At 38.5% G+C, this 17399-nt stretch overlaps 1 protein-coding gene across 7 annotated transcripts in view; it reads left to right on the plus strand.

Annotated features, from left to right (window-relative positions):
* NAP1L4 (nucleosome assembly protein 1 like 4) overlaps positions 1-16666 on the plus strand; it is a 28643-nt gene extending 11977 nt beyond the window's left edge. For 4 of the 7 annotated variants that reach the window (XM_040609809.1, XM_040609810.1, XM_040609812.1 and 1 more), the window contains 7 exons: positions 2348-2487; positions 4399-4544; positions 6137-6159; positions 6796-6915; positions 7198-7227; positions 8556-8612; positions 15375-16666. In XM_040609809.1, coding sequence (XP_040465743.1) covers positions 2348-2487; positions 4399-4544; positions 6137-6159; positions 6796-6915; positions 7198-7227; positions 8556-8612; positions 15375-15413 — 555 coding nt within the window. In that variant the 3' untranslated portion in view covers positions 15414-16666. Of the gene's footprint in view, positions 1-2347; positions 2488-4398; positions 4545-6136; positions 6160-6795; positions 6916-7197; positions 7228-8534; positions 8613-9775; positions 9814-15374 lie in introns of all 7 variants that reach the window. The other 3 variants (XR_005830036.1, XM_040609813.1, XR_005830037.1) reach the window with 3 other exon arrangements.
* Positions 16667-17399: the final 733 nt, after the last annotated feature.

Consider the following 17399-nt stretch of genomic DNA (forward strand, 5'->3'; position numbering starts at 1 on the left):
TCTGTGAATAGGTTGCATTCCAGTGCCACATGAAAACCAGTAAATAGAAGACTGACAAACTCCATCTCCCATCATTATTTGGAGACAAAAGGATGCATTCCTAACTACTTGAGTGAAACCTGTTATCCCAGTTGCATGTGACTGTCTTGTCTGAAATTCTCTGGCAGTTGAAAATTGGTGCAGCAGTGGTAGCTTCGTACTGTAAAAAGTTCACATAACCACTGTGTAATAAATACAGTAATTCTGCTGGGGATTAGGTTTTGGTGCTAAAAGAAATACATGGTAGTTAGGAATTTTCTGATTTACTGTTGACCCATAGTGATCAACTGTAGTTACAGTCCTCCAAAAGTAGGTTTACCTGGCTACAGTAATAGTGCTTCAAAGTTCTGTTTGCCATAGCCTGTATATATAAACTTCTACCTTCACAAAGCATAAGTGATTCCCTTACTGTTTGCTTTTACGTATTTATAATCTTATGAACAAATCTACCTGTTTGTATAAATACAATTTCTGCTTAGATTATCTATTGGACCATCAGGATCCGTAGCTAGCACATTTCACACCTGCATGATACATCTGGGTATAACTTAAATAAGTAGCTTAAAATCAGGAAGATGTATCTTTTTTTTTTTTTTTTAACTTCATGAGAACACTTCATACTACAGGGGAAATCTAAAAATACATGGTACAAAGGTAAGCTGAGATCAAAAGCAAAGATGTCCAAATAAAGACTGCTGGAAAGGTTATTAGAACACTTCTAATAGTATGTGAAACTTGAAGCTGCTTCTTATTGTCTCCTCTTTAGCACATACAGAATGAAATACTGAAATGCAGTCTCTGCAGGTATTTCTGTCTTGCTCGTCCTTGGGACCCCGCATGCTAAGTAGTGCCACTGGTTACCTATTCATAGCCCCAGTGATGGTTTGTGGGATTCCTTGGGCACGAGTTTTAGCTGCTGGTGGTGGATAAGCAAAGTTTGTAACTTCCCCTGCACGTTTGCCAGAGGGAGATTTGCCTTGGCTGGAGACACCCTCCAAACTGTACTAGCTGTCTTGAACTGCCGTAAAATGGCAGTAAAGCTGAAATAGGTTATGTGAAGCCAGCGTAGATATTCCAGTCCACATCTAGTTCCCAGTGGCTTCATTTCCTTAAACTGTGCGTGTGTAGGTTGGGATGGCTGCACCAGTCTTCATCACTCCTTGGCCACTGTCTTTCTAGATTTCAGTCATGTGAGGAGATTCATGGGGCCTTAGAAAGACTAAGGGACCTTAGGGTGGTGAGTGACAGATATATGTCTGTGAACAGGCTGTGGTCCCCAGAGTTATTTATCCTGTCTGCCCATGGTGGGCCTTCAAAAAGAGAGGATGGCAAGGGAGACTTCAGTGATAACAGACCATTTTCTGGCCTGAGTCTGAAGAGGGCCTGGGGAAGTATATTCAAGGTAGTGGTTTTAGCAGTTACCTGTTTTGTATGCACGTTAGGTCTAGTTCTTGTTGCTGGGGGAGTGAATAAAATATTTACGGTTACTGCTCTGCATGCTATGGCTGTGCAGCAGGTGTGATGATGTTGGAGGTTTTGACTTTTTTTTGTTTCAAATAGTGCATAGTTGATCCTGAGTGCAAAGTGGGTACACACAGCATTGTGCAAGCAGTTTTGAAGTCTTTACAGGTTTAAAAAGTGGTGCATTGTGTATGTGGCAGTTTTCCATAATTGGAGCCTTCTATTCTCCATGTAAGAAACTGAATTTCTGCAAACGATTTTCATGTGCTGCAGGAGGCTCAAACATAAGCAGAAACACCTGCTTCAGACTGTAGCCTATTAAGACGTATAATCTTGGGTTTCAGTTTGTGAAATGAAGTGTTCTTTTGCAGGATCTTCTGTTACCCAATGGAAAAAATCCCTCTGCTTCGTGGTGGAGTGCACTGTTTAAAGAAGGATTGCTGTAATTTAGAATTCTTTTTACCTAGAAATATTATCTGTTTCAGTTTCAAGATTATAACATTGAGTGATCAGAGTGGGGGCAGTAATGGAACCTGATGTTACTCTGACATAAAAATCAAAGTTGCTTTTAAGACAGCAGTTTTATATGTAGAGGTGAAGGAAATGTAGTAATTACCTGACTATAATTTGAATGTTAATAGTAGCCACAGTTGTTCCAGATTTCCTGCACATTAAGAATAGGTTGACATTAATTTCCTGCTTGTGCTGTAGTTTGGAAAGGTATGTTTATCAACAAATTCCTCGCTTTTCCTGTATTTAGAGTGTGATTAATGGTAATTCTGCTAATGCACTATTTCAAAGCTAAAAATAAGCGGCAATATAAAATTATAATGGAAATTTCTTCCAGTCTTTCTCATTAGAGTTCCACTTTGGGCCCAATGACTACTTTTCTAATTCAGTCCTGACAAAAACATACAAGATGAAGTCGGAGCCGGACAAGACAGATCCCTTTTCATTTGAAGGACCTGAAATAGTTGATTGTGAGGGGTAAGGAAAATTTGAAATTGAAAAAAATCTTCTGAAGTAATAGTCTGTATTTTTTAGATGCTGTTTTCTCTTACTATGATAATGATTAATGAAGGTAAAATACAGTGTTTGCTAACTTAAAAGCTGGGAATGTTTGTAGGGATAATGATTATGATCTTTGCTTCAGCATGCAGGAAGAACAGATAACGTAGACAAAGATACTTTTTAATATAGTGTGCACTTTAAATCTTACACATTTCAAACTTAATAGATTACTAATGAGGTAACAAGCCTTTTATTTCCAGATAACTGGGTAAACTCATTTTAGCCATTACATTTCACAGACCCCCATTCTCAGTCTGATAAGTACCCTTAGACTCTCTTGGACTTTTGCTCATCTCCTTGGCAATTTTTATTCCAGCAGTGCTTTTGAATCTGATAGGAATTGGTCATATGTATGCTCTGTTCTTTCAGACTGTTTCGAGGCGGAACATACTGGCCACACAGTTTGGTTCTGGCAGTTACAGCTAAGGCAGCAATTATTTTGGCAAAATGTGTTCAGAAACAGGCTGTGGGATGGTGAATTCTTACCCATGTTCTGGAAGTCTAGTGAGCTGGACAGCACGCTAGAGTTTTCCTTTGGATAAAGCATTGTTCTGTCTAACCTAACCTTTTCTCCTCACTGATCTCTGCTCCATAGCCAGTGTTCAGTGGCACACCAGAGCAGAGCTGAGACAACTGACAAATGTTTTTGTACCTTTGCTTTCTTAGCTTACTTAGTGTTTTTTATGTTCCAGTCCCTCTGCCAAGGGTGTGTTTTTAGCTTCTGGTGGGAAGGTTTTGGGGGGTTGTTTTTATTTTGGTTTTTGTTTTTAAACTAAAGAAATGCCAAATACTTGCTTTCTTGAAGGCACCCTGACAACCTCAAAACCTTCTGTCTTTTAGTGCTGCGTGCTGGCTTTTGAATTGAGTATTCACCGGCAGTGAGGCAAAACATGTACTTGCATGTTTAGTGAAAACTGTACCTAAGTAAAACCTAGTCTGTTTTGAAGAAAACTTTAGTTAATTACAGCAAAGTGTTTTCTGTTAAAGTCTTGGAGGAGTCGCTTCCTAAAATTGTCAAGAACTTTTATTTCAATTCATGTTTTGTGATGAAGGTTATAGATACTGGAACACGTAGAGCGGGAAGACATTGCGGCTGACTTTGGGCATTTATCTGTAGGACAAGATATTTTGAGGCACTTCAGGGTTACTGTGACACCATTGTTTCCTTTAGAAGAGAACTAGCTGTGTTTACCTCTCAGTCTTTGCCCCATGCAGTTTGGGGTAAAACTATGAGTGGATGGAGAGAGATTTTTAATAGAGATAAAAGCGTCAGTTTGCACAGTAGCAGAAAGGAACTGAAAAATAAGCTCTTTCTAGCTTGCTGTACTTGACTGCCAGGTAAGTCTGAGCACTGCTAAAATGTGCCTCTCCCTGGCCACTCTTTGTACGTTTATTTTTAGGGTAGCTGGATACTGCCTTGGCCTGCAATGAAAGGTTTTGGACTGGTCTGTCTGTTGGAAGAATAGCTCTCAATCATTGAGTTTTTTGTGTAATAGCTTAATCATGTCCTTGGTTATGGAACTCCAGTAGCTGGGGCACAGAGGTATTGAAATATCAGGGGGATGAGGGTAGCGATTACTCTGCGAAGACAAACTGTTTAGCTTTTTCATTTAGGGGAGTATTTGATATGTCCAGCATCCACATAGTCTCTAGCACTACGATGCATCACCTACTTGACATCTTGTCAAGTAGATTGTGTTGCCAGTGTGTGTAAAACTAGCTTGATCTAGAGAATGATAGTCTTTGCTGTTAGTTGCTGTAATGCTCATTTCCTTATTTTCACTGGTGTCTTATGTTAAGATGCTGTTTTACACATGTTTTCTCTAGGTGTACTATTGACTGGAAGAAAGGAAAAAATGTTACAGTTAAAACAATCAAGAAAAAACAGAAACACAAGGGTCGAGGCACAGTTCGGACAATTACTAAACAAGTACCTAATGATTCTTTTTTTAACTTCTTCAGCCCAATAAAGGGTAAGTGTGGAAATCAAGAATTTAGGTTTCTTTAAAATGTGTTTTATTTCTATGTGTTTGTATTTATACAGCTTAAACATACAAACTATTTAGGCTACTGCATCGTATACTTTCTTCTTACTAGAGGAAGATAGCAAACTGCAGCCCATTGAAACAGATCATTTCATTCTGATGTTATTCTGTAGAATTTGGCTATTAGGTGTGCTGCGTAAACAGGATTTGTAGTATGGCAAGTGTCTTATGTAGAAACCCCTAAAGAATTTGACTTGTTTTACCACAGTATGGCTCCATGCATCATTTTGAGGTTTTTAACATGCAAAAGAAATCTTAACCAACATTGGAAAAGTTATAGCATATTGGTTTTGCTTAAACCTTTGTTTAAGTGGTGGAACTTCCTGTGGTTTCTTCTGTGATTAGTTAGTGATCAGTAATGCCCCATACATACCTTCCTCATCTCCCTACTTACCTGACGGTAGATGTGTACTCATATACCTAAAACAATTTAGATGGATTCCAGAAACATTCTTCTTGGTACATCTCCCATTGTACTCTTCCACCCACAAACATGGAGGGAAGAAACGGTTAACTTTTTGGTCTTCAGAGATGTACTGAACAGAATGGACATTGGTTCTTGTTCCAGTTGTGGGCTACTATGAGCTGTCTGCCCCTTCTGAGTACCACTGCAAATTCCTGTGTACATGGGGATAAGAGACAAGTGATAAGTGTTTCCAAAGTTGGAGTTCATTTGGTACAAAAAGTTCTTTAACATAACGTTGTTCTGGAGGGGGGGGGGTTGTTACAAGTAGTTTGTTCTTTCAGAAAGGGGTGGAGATTTGCTGGCCTCATGATGGTTTTCTGTTGTTTTTTTTTAAACACTTAAAGGACATACTCTAGAGGTAGCTATGTAAGAAAGATGTAACTGTGACATCCGGTGGCAGTTGTTGCTTGCATTTTCACTTGAGAACACTGAGCCAAATTACCGATTTCACAGTACTGTGGCACCGGAGTAGAGGAGGGGAATCTGGTTTTGGTGGGGTTTTTTTGTTGTGTTTTTGTTGGTTTGGGTTTTTTAATTAAACAAACAAACAAAAAAACCCCCAGACTATTCCTCACTGGTTACAGTACCAGGCCTTTTGTCAACAATGCTTTGCCAATTCCTGACAATGTTAAATCTACTTGGTAGCATCTGTGTTTGGGGAGAGGGGAGGGTTTGTAGCACTCCAGCAAAATAAAGTTACTGTAATCACAGCATTAATACAGAAACAAAATATGTTGCTCTTTGAAGGAAGAAATGTGATCTGCATACCTGTTGAACCTATCTCTGTAGAAAGTATTTCTTGTGCAAAACTTTTTGACATCAAAATGGGCAGCTTTGATGTGCTTATTGCACATAAAATTCTTGAAAAGGCAATTTCTGTGGGTTTAAGATTAATCTGAATTGTCTTTAAAGGTTTTAATAGCTTCTGAAGACACTATAGCCCCAGTGTTTTCTGGTGTGAGGAGTTCTTTATACTGTGTTTTGTCATCTTGAATATTGAGGTGGGCTAGACTACATGAACTTTTCTTAAATTTCCTATCTTTTCTTCTTGTAGTATCTGGTGATGGAGAGTCATTGGTAAGTTTCATTTCTGAAATTCCATGATTGCTCTTTGCCATCTTTTTTGCTAAGCATCTCTGGTGACCCTTTTGGTTCTTTTATTAAATACAGTGTATTTTAATCATTATTCTTGCTTTTACTAAAGCTGGGCTTCATCCTGATAAAAAGAAATGTACTCTTGACTTCTCCAAGTAATCCCTTGACATATTGCTCTTTCTTGCATATCTTGCTGATCCAGTACTTCTACAATGATCACTGTTGGGAAGAAGTAGCTATTTGTTCTAGCTACTCAGGACTATGGCATGGCTGGTGTCTGGTTTTCTAAAAAAATCAGTCTGAAGCATCCTGAAAAATTCTGTAACATCAGGTGTTAGAATGAGCCTTTTTAATAGAAAGTGTTTCAGCAGGACAGTAGCTTGTGTGTAGAAAGTAGAAAACTTCTAAAATAAATCTCAATTCTGAAAACCTGGATTTAGACTTGCAATACTACTTTTATTGTTACAAAGTTAAGTGTACTGAAAGTATGCGTGACATGAACGTTGATATTGATGACAGTGTGAAGTTTCTGAAACCTGTAACTTTGGAATACTTTTGTTTACTCCTCTGTAGCATACCACATTACTGGTAGAAAAATCAAACTGACTTACTTTACAGGATGAAGATTCAGAGTTTACTTTAGCAGCAGATTTTGAAATTGGACACTTCTTCCGTGAAAGGATAGTCCCTCGTGCTGTGCTTTATTTCACTGGGGAAGCTATAGAGGATGATGATAACGTATGTATGCTGTCAGCATTTTGTTTATTAGCCACCATGTAGATAGAAACCTCCTTTTCTGATTGGCTTAGTATATAGTATTAATTGCATGAGAACAGCAACAAACAAATTCCTGTTGCTTAGGAATAGGAAGGAATTATTTAGGTTGCTATGGGTGTTTAATCTTTGCTTCTGGAAGGGGCTTAGTTTCAATTACTGTGTTTGAATATTCTAGAACTATTACTGCAGAAGATTTTATGCAAATACTAGCACAGCTAATAAAACCTTGGGTTTGTTTTTCAGTTTGAAGAAGATGAAGAAGGTGAAGAGGAGGTGAGATGCATACTGTATCTTTTATAGATAACTACCTACTGCATTCCAGTTCCAGAAATAGTCCTATAGGGAGCAAAAAAAACCCTGTTCTTAAATGCTTCTGTGTATGATGCTTGTTTCCAAAAAAATGTGGCGTTCCTGGCTTACAAAATCTGTGGCTGTGTTTAGTCTTCAAAAAATTACTGTCTGCAAGAACATTAATCCTGGTTTTTTTCTACTGTCTTGAAAGCTGCTTTCTGATAAGCTCATCTTTAATTTTTGACTTTTTTTTTTTTTTCTTGAGTGCTGAATGACAAGAACCTTCAGTCTTATTTTTAAATATCTGCTAACTTAGGCCATAGTGGAATTCGGCTGTCAGCTTTTAGTTGTCGTGAGATTGAAGACTGAGCCGTGCTAAACGTAAAGTAAAAAAGGGAGAGTGCAACTGCTCAAGATAAAGGCTTAATTTAGGACAGAATTTCTAGTATATCAAGAGGTCTGATCAGTTTACACTAGTGTTGTATGTATACAAACATATCGTGAAAGGCGTTGCACTAAACCACCGAATGATACCACACTTACATGAACTAATACCCTTTACAGATGTTTACATTTTTATTTTACTGTGGTGATCTTGCTGCTTGGTTAAAGGTACATACCTAACTGTCACCAAGATCACCATAGCAGAGTACATCAGAACTTACTGAGGTGGTGCTCTGATGTGGGCTGGCAGCCTTCAGCACCAGTCTCTTTTCTCCTTACAAGTTGCAATGTTGAGTAATATTGTTACAGTTAGGCTGTTGAGTAAATAAAAAATTTTCTTTTTTTTTAAGCTGAGTCTTGATAGAAATAGACATGTATTTTTAATCTGTTTTCAGTGCTAGGTGTTACTACTTAGATGTAGGCATGTGTACAACAGCGTGTGGAAATACTGCAAAACCCTGTGCAGGAATATATAGCCTGTCAACAGTATTCCAAATAAACGGAGACTCTTTGGAAAGAGGTCAAAACAAAGAATAAAATTAGACATATACTTACCAGAACTGTAAAATTCCAAGTAATACGTTGGGTAGAAGTTACATGGGCAACTTATATAGGAAGGGTTGCCTTAAGCCATGCTGAATCTTCCAGATCAATGTTTAAATCTTCTTTTAAAGATTTTGCTTTAAGATTTTGCTCTAAGATTTTGAAGATGCTGAATCCTTTTAAGTCAGCCTAAGTAGTTTTAATGTTGACATCTGAAACACTGTTGTTTTTTTAAATTTGCTGTTTTGTTTTTTTCTCCATTACAAAAAGTTGCACTTTTAACCTGTTTTAATTTCTGTTAGTTTATCTCTATTTTGTCATAGGAGTTGGAGGGGGAAGAGGAGGGAGAAGAAGAGGAAGATGCAGAGAGTGATCCTAAGGTAAGGATTTTAGAGTGAGCAGTCATATCACAGACTGCAATCATGAGCAGTGTAATTAAGGTTATAATCGTTTGTGAAAATATTAATAAATTACATATAAAAAAACCCAAACAAACAAAAACCACCCTAGCTTGTGACTGCAGTGTTTCTGCCTTCTTAAGCACTCAAGTGGCCCTCAGTGTTTCCATAAATTGAGAAAGCGTAGGTTTTGTCTTCCAACCTGCACTAAGAAAAAGATAACTTCCAAACTGTGTGCCTTTACTTCGTAATGATATTTCTGTATAATAATTACATATTTCTTTTCCTTTGGAAAGGTCACATTCAAGTATTCTGTGGCTGGACTTCAATTTAGGATTAGTCTGAAAAATCTCAGCTAGCTTGTTTATTTTGGTTTTTTGTGCTTTTTTTTGGCTGTCCTCATGCCTGCAGGTTAGACTCCGCACATCTGTACTCTGCTAGAAATCAAAAAAAGTTAGTCCCCAACTTTGAATTTTAAACTTTACTAGACTTGATTTTTAAATCAGCCTTAAGGGTTAGTGCTTCTTCTGATAGGTATTTTTCAATCCTTCAGTCATGGTAAAGTTAATGCTTATATTTAGTGAAGCTGGGACAGTGATGACAGACTTGCATTCATTTAGTTCTTAAAGCATTGGCTTTAAATTTTTTATAAAGGCACAGATGAAAAGTGAAAGGCATGCAAAACTACTTGATCTTTGGATGGAAGTCTTTAACAGTAGCTTAAGGTATCACTTTTCTGGTGTAGAGCTTTATGTACATCATCATGTCACTATTAAATTTGTCACCGTATCAAGAACTGAGCTTGTTTTTCTTTAATGGGAAATATTGTATAGTAAGGACAGTCTGTCTTGTGGAAAGATTGATCAGACAGGGTTAGAGTGGCAGAAATGAGTATTCTGACTGCTCTGCAGGATCAAAATGCAGTGGGGTACCTGTAATGGGAAAAGTTGGACAGCTGAGAAAATATTAGTTCTAAGTTGAGGTATATTTGTGATAAGCATCAAATACCCTTTTAAAGGATTTGGTATTCTGTAGAAAAACAGCTTAAGGTATCTTGGAAGGTTATGGTTGTTGCCTCCTGTATTATTTTGTGCATTTCACTTTTCATTCATGCTGACAGTTCCTTTCAATTTTTTCCCATTTAGGTGTAATTTAAGTCTGTTTATCATTCATACATTTCTAGGTAAGGTGGAATTCCATTCATACCTAACTTCCAAGAGTCCCATTTGTAGCCATGCAATGTGGTGTGTTTCCTAGGGTTTTCTGGGGGTTTTTTTGTTGTTTTTTTCCTTGTATGGGGAAAAGAAATGGGGGAATTGTGACTTCAGCGTTTAGGTTTTATCAGCAAAAAATAGAAAGAAATGTGTATAGAGATGAATGCCTTTAAATCATATAAATCAGATTTTTTCAGAATGACCTCTCTGCCTTCCTGGCACAACTTCTGCTTTACCTTTGTAGCAATCAAGCTGTACTTCATATATTCACGATAGGAGAAACTGAGACTTGTCAGACTTTTTTCCCCCTTGTTTCTGATTTGATGTTGTCTCTACTGTTTTTTGTGTACATGCAGATTGTTTCTTAAATATCTCCTCTGCTCTTCTTGAACTCTTGTAACCAGCTTACTTAATAATGCTGGAAAGGACATACTATTTATGCTTTCTGAAAAGGCAGTCAGTCACTCTTGGAGGACTTTTTTTGAGCTCTCTCATGTTTCTGAACAGATACTGCTCTCCTGCTTACCTGTCTCTATTGAAAAGAAGAAAAAGAAGTTCCTTCTGTTGTATACTGTCATCTTTCTCCTTTCATCCCATGCCTCATAGAGAATAATGCCTGCAACAGGCTCCATGCTTTTTTTCTCCCCTCTATTTTAGGCTTGTTTCTTTTTTTCTTTAATTACTTAGGAGAAACTGTAATCTTTCCAACTCATTCCCTCTGTGTGTAGATAATGCCCTTTGTGAAACTCAACATTGAGCTGTGGTTTTGGGTTTTGTTTTTTTTTTTTCTGATCTGACATGCTTTCAGAAGCCAGCCACACTGCCTCAGCATACTCGCACTGTTTACTCATGTGTAGTGGCACAACATCCATGTGTCCCAACAGCTTGTATCTGCTGCAGTCTGTTACACAGCTGTCTTCCCTTCGTAAAGTTAAGAACTGTCAGCTGCCAGCTTCAGTTTTTCAAGTCAACTTGGAATTCTGGTTTTTTGTCTTTTGAGACTCATATCTCTAATCATGTTTTCCATTCCTCCTGTTTATCCTGTTTCTCCCTGTCCCGTGCCTCTCTTTGCCTTTCAGTTCCCCCCCTGCTTTTCTTAGTTCTAGAATAGCTTTCCTTTTCATGTACACAAAAAAATAATAGTTCTTTGGTCTGTTTTCCTTCTAAATTCAGTTTCTCCTCATCAGTCACTTCCATGTTACCTCCTCCTTGGTTGTGCTACATTTGCTACATAATTATCAACACTTTCTGCTTTGTTAACTTTTCTTCCTTCCTCTCGCTTCTGTCAGTTTTGAAGTATGAGTTGTTCAGTTAGAACCTGATCGTTATCAACTTTATATATAGCATAAGTGCTTGGTGTAAGAGTTGTGGTTTTGGAAGCCTGAGCAGTCGGATGACTGGAAGTAGCTTCAGAAGTTGCTACAGAAGCAGATAATGTAGCTTGTGTTGTCTAGTATATGTTTCTATGTGCTTGCATACCCTGTTCCTTTAGCTGCCTTTATTTCACATTACTGACAGTGCTTGAATTGAGAAATACCTGGCACAGTAATACAGAATGCAGTTTTGAATTATGAACTGAAAAGCTGCTGTGGGGAGAGACTGCACGTGCTTCAGGGTGCTTGGTCTATCTTTTAAGTAACAGTGGTGGAAGGGCCTGTTAGCAGCAGATTCATTTTCAGAACCTTTGAAGTGTTCTGTTCATTTGTGGAGGAGGCAGTTCAGACCACTTCCTTACTTAACTCCAGTTAGCTCTGAGTTTACTTCCATGTATGTATTTGATACCTTTGCTTGTTCTCATTCCATAACGTAGATTAGAAAATTAACAAAGATAAGGTTTAGCTTTAGGACCCCTAGCTGAACTATTTCATGGTAAGGCATTTGAAGTAGTGAAAAGCTTTCTTCCTTCTGTGCTAGAAAGGACATCAGCGTTATTGCCTACTGCCTACATTGATCCTGCTGTTGGCAGCAAAGTTTGGGAGTCGGTGAGGTCTTGGTGGGCTGCCTGTGCCTGCACGGCTACTTTAGTGGATGGGAAGCTTCCCAAAATGTGATTTGTAAAAGTAAGGAGGTGAAGGTTCAGTTGCTCTTTGAATCACCTAGGAATGTATCCTGCCTAAATCTGTTTAAACATTGAAGATTATAAAAACTCAGTGTCTTTCAGCAGTAACTGTGTGAAAAAGATACGGTTTGAAAGGATTAAATTGCTAACCTAAATGGTGTGGATACTTTGGGCTTATACTCCCATCCTCTAGGACACCAGGTCATTTGGATGGGTAGATGCAGTGAGCTGTGTGTATGGAAGTCATGAAAACAGTGCTACTTCAAACGTGCTTTTCTTCTCCATGTTAGCCCTACGATCCTGCAAATTTTAAGTGAAATTTCCTTTAAATGTGATGTCTCCGCTGTGTCCCTGAGCAGCTGATGCAGTTTACCTGATGTGATTGCTGATGTTTGAGCAGGTGGTCTGTACATGAGCTAATTAGCTCAAGTTTCTTGCGTTGTCCTGGGTAATCAAATGCCAGAAGAAAAATCTTCATGTCCATTGTAGCAAGAGTATTTTTATTTTTAATTCTGGGCAAGTGATGCACTAAAGAGGCAGGGTCAAAAAAGCTTTATATTGATGCTTTTTAGCGAAAGAAAAAAGAGGTGGGAGTCTCACTGATTTAGCTTGTATAGCTCCATTATAACAGCGTCTTAAACAAGAATCGAAGGCCCAGAGTAGTTTGAACTCCTTGTACATATTATGAAATAGTTTAAAGATGTACAAATATGAAAAGTGGTAGGATTTTTTAATGAACTTAAGTCATTGCTCATGACTGCTGTAGAGAATCTCTTTACAAGAAGAACAGTTCTTACTTGTCTGTGTAGTGCTGGTAGTAAACTTCAGTACATGTGATGCTGCCGAATTTGTTTTAAAATAAGATACAATTCCTCCTTATCTTTGCCAGTTAAAGTCTTTTTGTTTGGTCTTTGTTGCCTGGCCAGTGCACTCACCACCTTTTTAAGTATCTTGGGAAGTTAATTTAGGGAAGTACAACATGAATGGAAATCTTGCTAGAAGAGGAAGATAAATAGCATAAGAACTGTCTAGGGCCAAAAAATAGGTCGACCCCCATTTGTGTATGTAACGTATCCCACATTGGCTGGCTGACCAAATGTCTGGGCACTGCAGGAAGAGCAGGCTCAAGCTTAACAGCCTTGTCTGAGGGTGTATGGATGTAGTATCTCGCTTGCAGTTTAGGGTCTGGTCCCTGATCTTACAGGAGCCATTAGAGGTCAAAGATAAGTCTCAACGTGCATGTGCCTGATAGGGCAGCTGTAACTTGAAGAAGATTGTAGTCATCTATCTGTGCTGTTGTCATCTTGGGATTAGAGATGCTTTGTAGGAGGCTGGCTGATAGCTGAAGGTGGTACGGAACTTGCGTGCTGGCCTGCTTAGCAAGAGCAGTGAGGTACTACTGAAAAGGTGGAAGAAAATTGATTATGTTGGAGTCTGGATCTGAGATATTGCCTTGTTGCTTATAGTCTGCTGACAAACACTTTACGTGTATGATCAAGATAGATAGACCCTCAACTATAAGCTAAAAATAGCATAAACTAGCAGTATTTCTCTCAAAATTCTCCAACGACTAACTCGTATCCAAGAACCCCTTAAACTATATTCTTTGTCTGAGAGCAGTAATCAACACTGAAAGGTCCTTAAGAAGGAACTTTGTAATCCCTGTGACTCAGTTTTTACAGGATAAAGATTTATATGCAATAATATGATTTGAATCTTTACAGTAATAAAGACAAAAGGCAATTAAGTTTATTAGAAAATATAACAAGGGGTTTGGTTAATCATTAAAATTCAGTGGAAATGGTTGCAGTGGTCAGCCTAAGTATGTCTAATATAACAGGTGAGTAGGAAGGAAGGAGGGAGATGGAAATATTTAAAGTACTTTCTGAATAATGGGTTTGTTGCTTGATTAGGGCTCTTACCCAGAATGCGTGAGTGAGGAGAAGTAATGCTGTGTACTCCTCTGTGGCCACCTTCAGGTACAAAGCAGTTACAAGAAGAACAGATACTTGCAGAAAGCTTTTTGATAAAAACGTTGCTAGTTTTTGCCTGCCCCTAAATGAAAAGCAGTACCATGCAAGGTATTACCAGTGGCCATCAGACTTCTGCTTTCTGAGAGAGAGAATGCTAGCTAATTTTGTGTTTTGTGTAAACCTATCCTTCTTTCCAAGAGGGAATTAATGAACATGAATTCACATCGGTGTTATTTGGAATCCCAGGCAGATGAGAGAGTACAAAGTTGATGTTAGTGAGATGTGCGCTGTGGGAGGAAAACCACAAGGAAGAAGTCTGAAAGGTCTTTGGCATATCCGTGCAGAGGAGGCAGCATTTGGCTTTAATCCAGCGGGAATGATAGTGACCACTGGAACCCTAAAGCAGTTTAGGTGAGGAGGAGGAAAAATAGTCTGGGTTTAGTGCCGGTTGTCAAGGACAAAACTTAGGATAAGGAATCTTAGTTGCACCTGGTTCTCCTCACTACAGGAAAAATACTTAAGTTGCCTTAGCTTTTGGTTGCTTGATGTGTAATGAACTCTTGCATGTTTACTTCTGTTACTAAGTTACTAAGATTTTATTTCGCGGTCAGTGACATTCAAGGTGTCGTGGTTTATACCTGTATTTTTCTTTGCTAGAATTCAGCAGGTGTCTGTGACTGCTGGCTGTTTGTAATAAACTATATTAAGAATGCTAAAGGGAGAAGCAAACTGGAAATACACTGAATAAATTATCCTGCTTTCTAAGAATCCTATTTTACAACAAAAAAGCAAGAAGTGCCGTGTAAAACCTGAAGTTCTTAGCTGTCTGAGTACTTGCTCTCCTTCCCAAATACACTTCCTTTTGCCAGAGGGGAAGTTGTTTTACTACCTAATGAAGGTGTTTCTACTTTTACATATTCAGATTAACACTGGGCAAGAAGTCCACATGTTAAACTGTTGAATAGTTACCTGCTGGTGATGCAGAACCTAGAAGAAATCAACACATTAATTACATTTTTATCACTTTGGCAGAAAGGGCAAGGCTTCTAAGGGAAAAACTCAAATGTGCTGCAGAATAAGCAGTCTGGCTTCCCTCCCTCCCTCCTCAGTTAGTGAGGTGGCAGCAGTTTATTGTTAAACTGTTTAATGGGAACCGAAAGTCAAATTGAGCCTCTGGTTGAGGGGGAGTAGGAGGTGGTTTGCTTTCTTGTTTGTTTGAACCTTGGCCTACTGGATGGAGCATGAAGAACACAAATGTAGATTAAAAATACTATGGGGTACCAAGCAGTTTGGGGATAGGGGGGAAACCCGATAAATATGGTGACTGCTGTTCAGACCTGTATGATCTAGTCTGAGTTTACTTGTATCTCTTCTTGTACACGTTAATGATACCTCTGGCTAATTCAAAACTGCGTAGCAAATTTCTTTTATTTGTTGTATTTTCTTGCACACCGTTTTGATTTTTAACTGGTTCTTTTTTCTTTTTCCCTTTATCCAGAAAGATTCCAGCCAACCTGCTGAATGCAAACAACAGTAATAAGGAAATACCACTTGGAAGTGATATTTGAACAACTTGTAACAAATATTTGGGTACCTGGCCTGCAGTTCAGGATATTCCATTGCTGCAGCACAATCTTATTAACAATGCTTAAAATTAATTTGTTTTAAAATGCATGATTTTCACTAACTTTTCTTTATTGCTTAACATGTACAGTGGCAACTTCAATGCATTTGGGAAATATGAGGTTTAAATAAAGCACACTCTACAGCCGTTGGTACACTAGCTAAGTATGTCAGTAGGCCTTCGGAGCCTTTTTTGCCCTATGCACAATATGCCCAGGGCAATAGTCCAGACTACCAGGTGAGGATTATCCATTTTCTTGTTAAACATTGAAAACTGCAGAATAGCAATGCGCTGAGAAGCTAAAGTAAATGGATTACACATATGGTAGCTGAAACGGATAGAGCAATATGACTTTTGCTAGTTCCCTCCCCCCTTTTTTTAATGTTTCTTGCAACCTACAGATTGAACTAGTGCTTGAGCAGCTTTAAGTGTCATATTTATTATCTCAGTAAAACCAACTGAATTGAAGTAATTTTACTTCATTGAAGGGGGTGTCATATTTGAGACTTAGTTGTTCATCTTACTATTTATTTATTCATGTTTGTAAGTACTTTGACAGAATTAGTGCTTTTTAATAGTTTTTAATATACTTGAAAATCTTCTTTCTCTTTTGCATACGATATGGGTACTTGTAAAACAAATAATTTGAGTTGGTCTCAATGTAGTAGTCTAGACAGACGAAACGAACTTGCATTAAAAGGACAACTCTTCTGGGTGAAGGTCAAAATGCAAAGGCCAAACTGTTGCTGTTGATGGAAGTGGGTTGCAGCCAAAGAACCAGAAAATTTCCAGTAGTTTTATTGCTTAGTGTCTAGCATGGAAGGACCTTTCACTATGAACACGGAAATTTATCAAAATTCAGCTCAATAAATCTGAAGTTTCGGTGTCTTACATGCAACACTGAAATTATTCCATTCCACGATTTGTTTTATTTAAAGCTCTGAAGTCTTCAAAACTACCTTTTGTTGTTGTGTGGCACTTCAGGTACACATTTCTAGTTTCAGCATCCATTGCCAACCTCTGGCAGCAGTTGAATAGCAGCTGTATCAACACTGTGACCAGGCATGTAGAGTGCTCCAGCCTTACCTTACACATTTGTAACTTAATACGGTGTTTTCAATTTGTACAGAATAGATAGAATATTCTATTAAAGTTGTGAAACATTATCATTGGTGCTTGTCTGGTCCGTAATGCTTCCTAGGTTAAATGAACATCCCTTTGACTTTCAGTAGTGAACAGTGAATTGTTTGATGAGGGGCACACCAGCTGTTTGGCCTCCTACACCACTTTTCTGAGCATCCTGCTAGGTTCAGTTGTCAAAAGCCAACGAAAGGAGCCCTTGTAAGTAGTGCATTATGGAGTTCTTTATGTAAATCAGAACAAACTTGCTCAATTTGCCAGTAAACGGTCTGGGATGTTCTGTAGACTTTGGGGAGGCAGCATTGTTGTTAAAGGTTCCATGTGATCTGTGCAGTTTGGTCACAGAATAAATGAGATGCTGGGGGATGTAAACTGGTTTATGACCTGTTAATGCCACATCGGTACCTTGCAGTCGAAAGATGTGTGGCACAAACACTCGGGTGATGTGCTGCAATGTTAAGGCAGGAGTGAGGGAAGGGGGAAGAAGGCAAGAATAGGGGTAGGTTGTGGGCTTTTATTTGAAAAAACAAATGGGAAAAATGAGGGTTTGTAACCAGTCATTAGACTGTAAGTGTACCAGAGCATGCAGAGAGAACAGTGTAAAGGCATGCTGACAAGGGGAGGAATAGCAAAGTGGAGTTTACCCATGCGCAGACTGGTTAATGACAGTGCTGGTGATGCTTGGCATGGCAAATAGAAATATTTGACCAGCTTTGCTTCTTTTTGTATCAAAAGAAACCGAATTATAGTTCCCCCATC

Source organism: Falco naumanni, chromosome 10, assembly GCF_017639655.2.
Source record: "Falco naumanni isolate bFalNau1 chromosome 10, bFalNau1.pat, whole genome shotgun sequence".
Taxonomy (NCBI): domain Eukaryota; kingdom Metazoa; phylum Chordata; class Aves; order Falconiformes; family Falconidae; genus Falco; species Falco naumanni.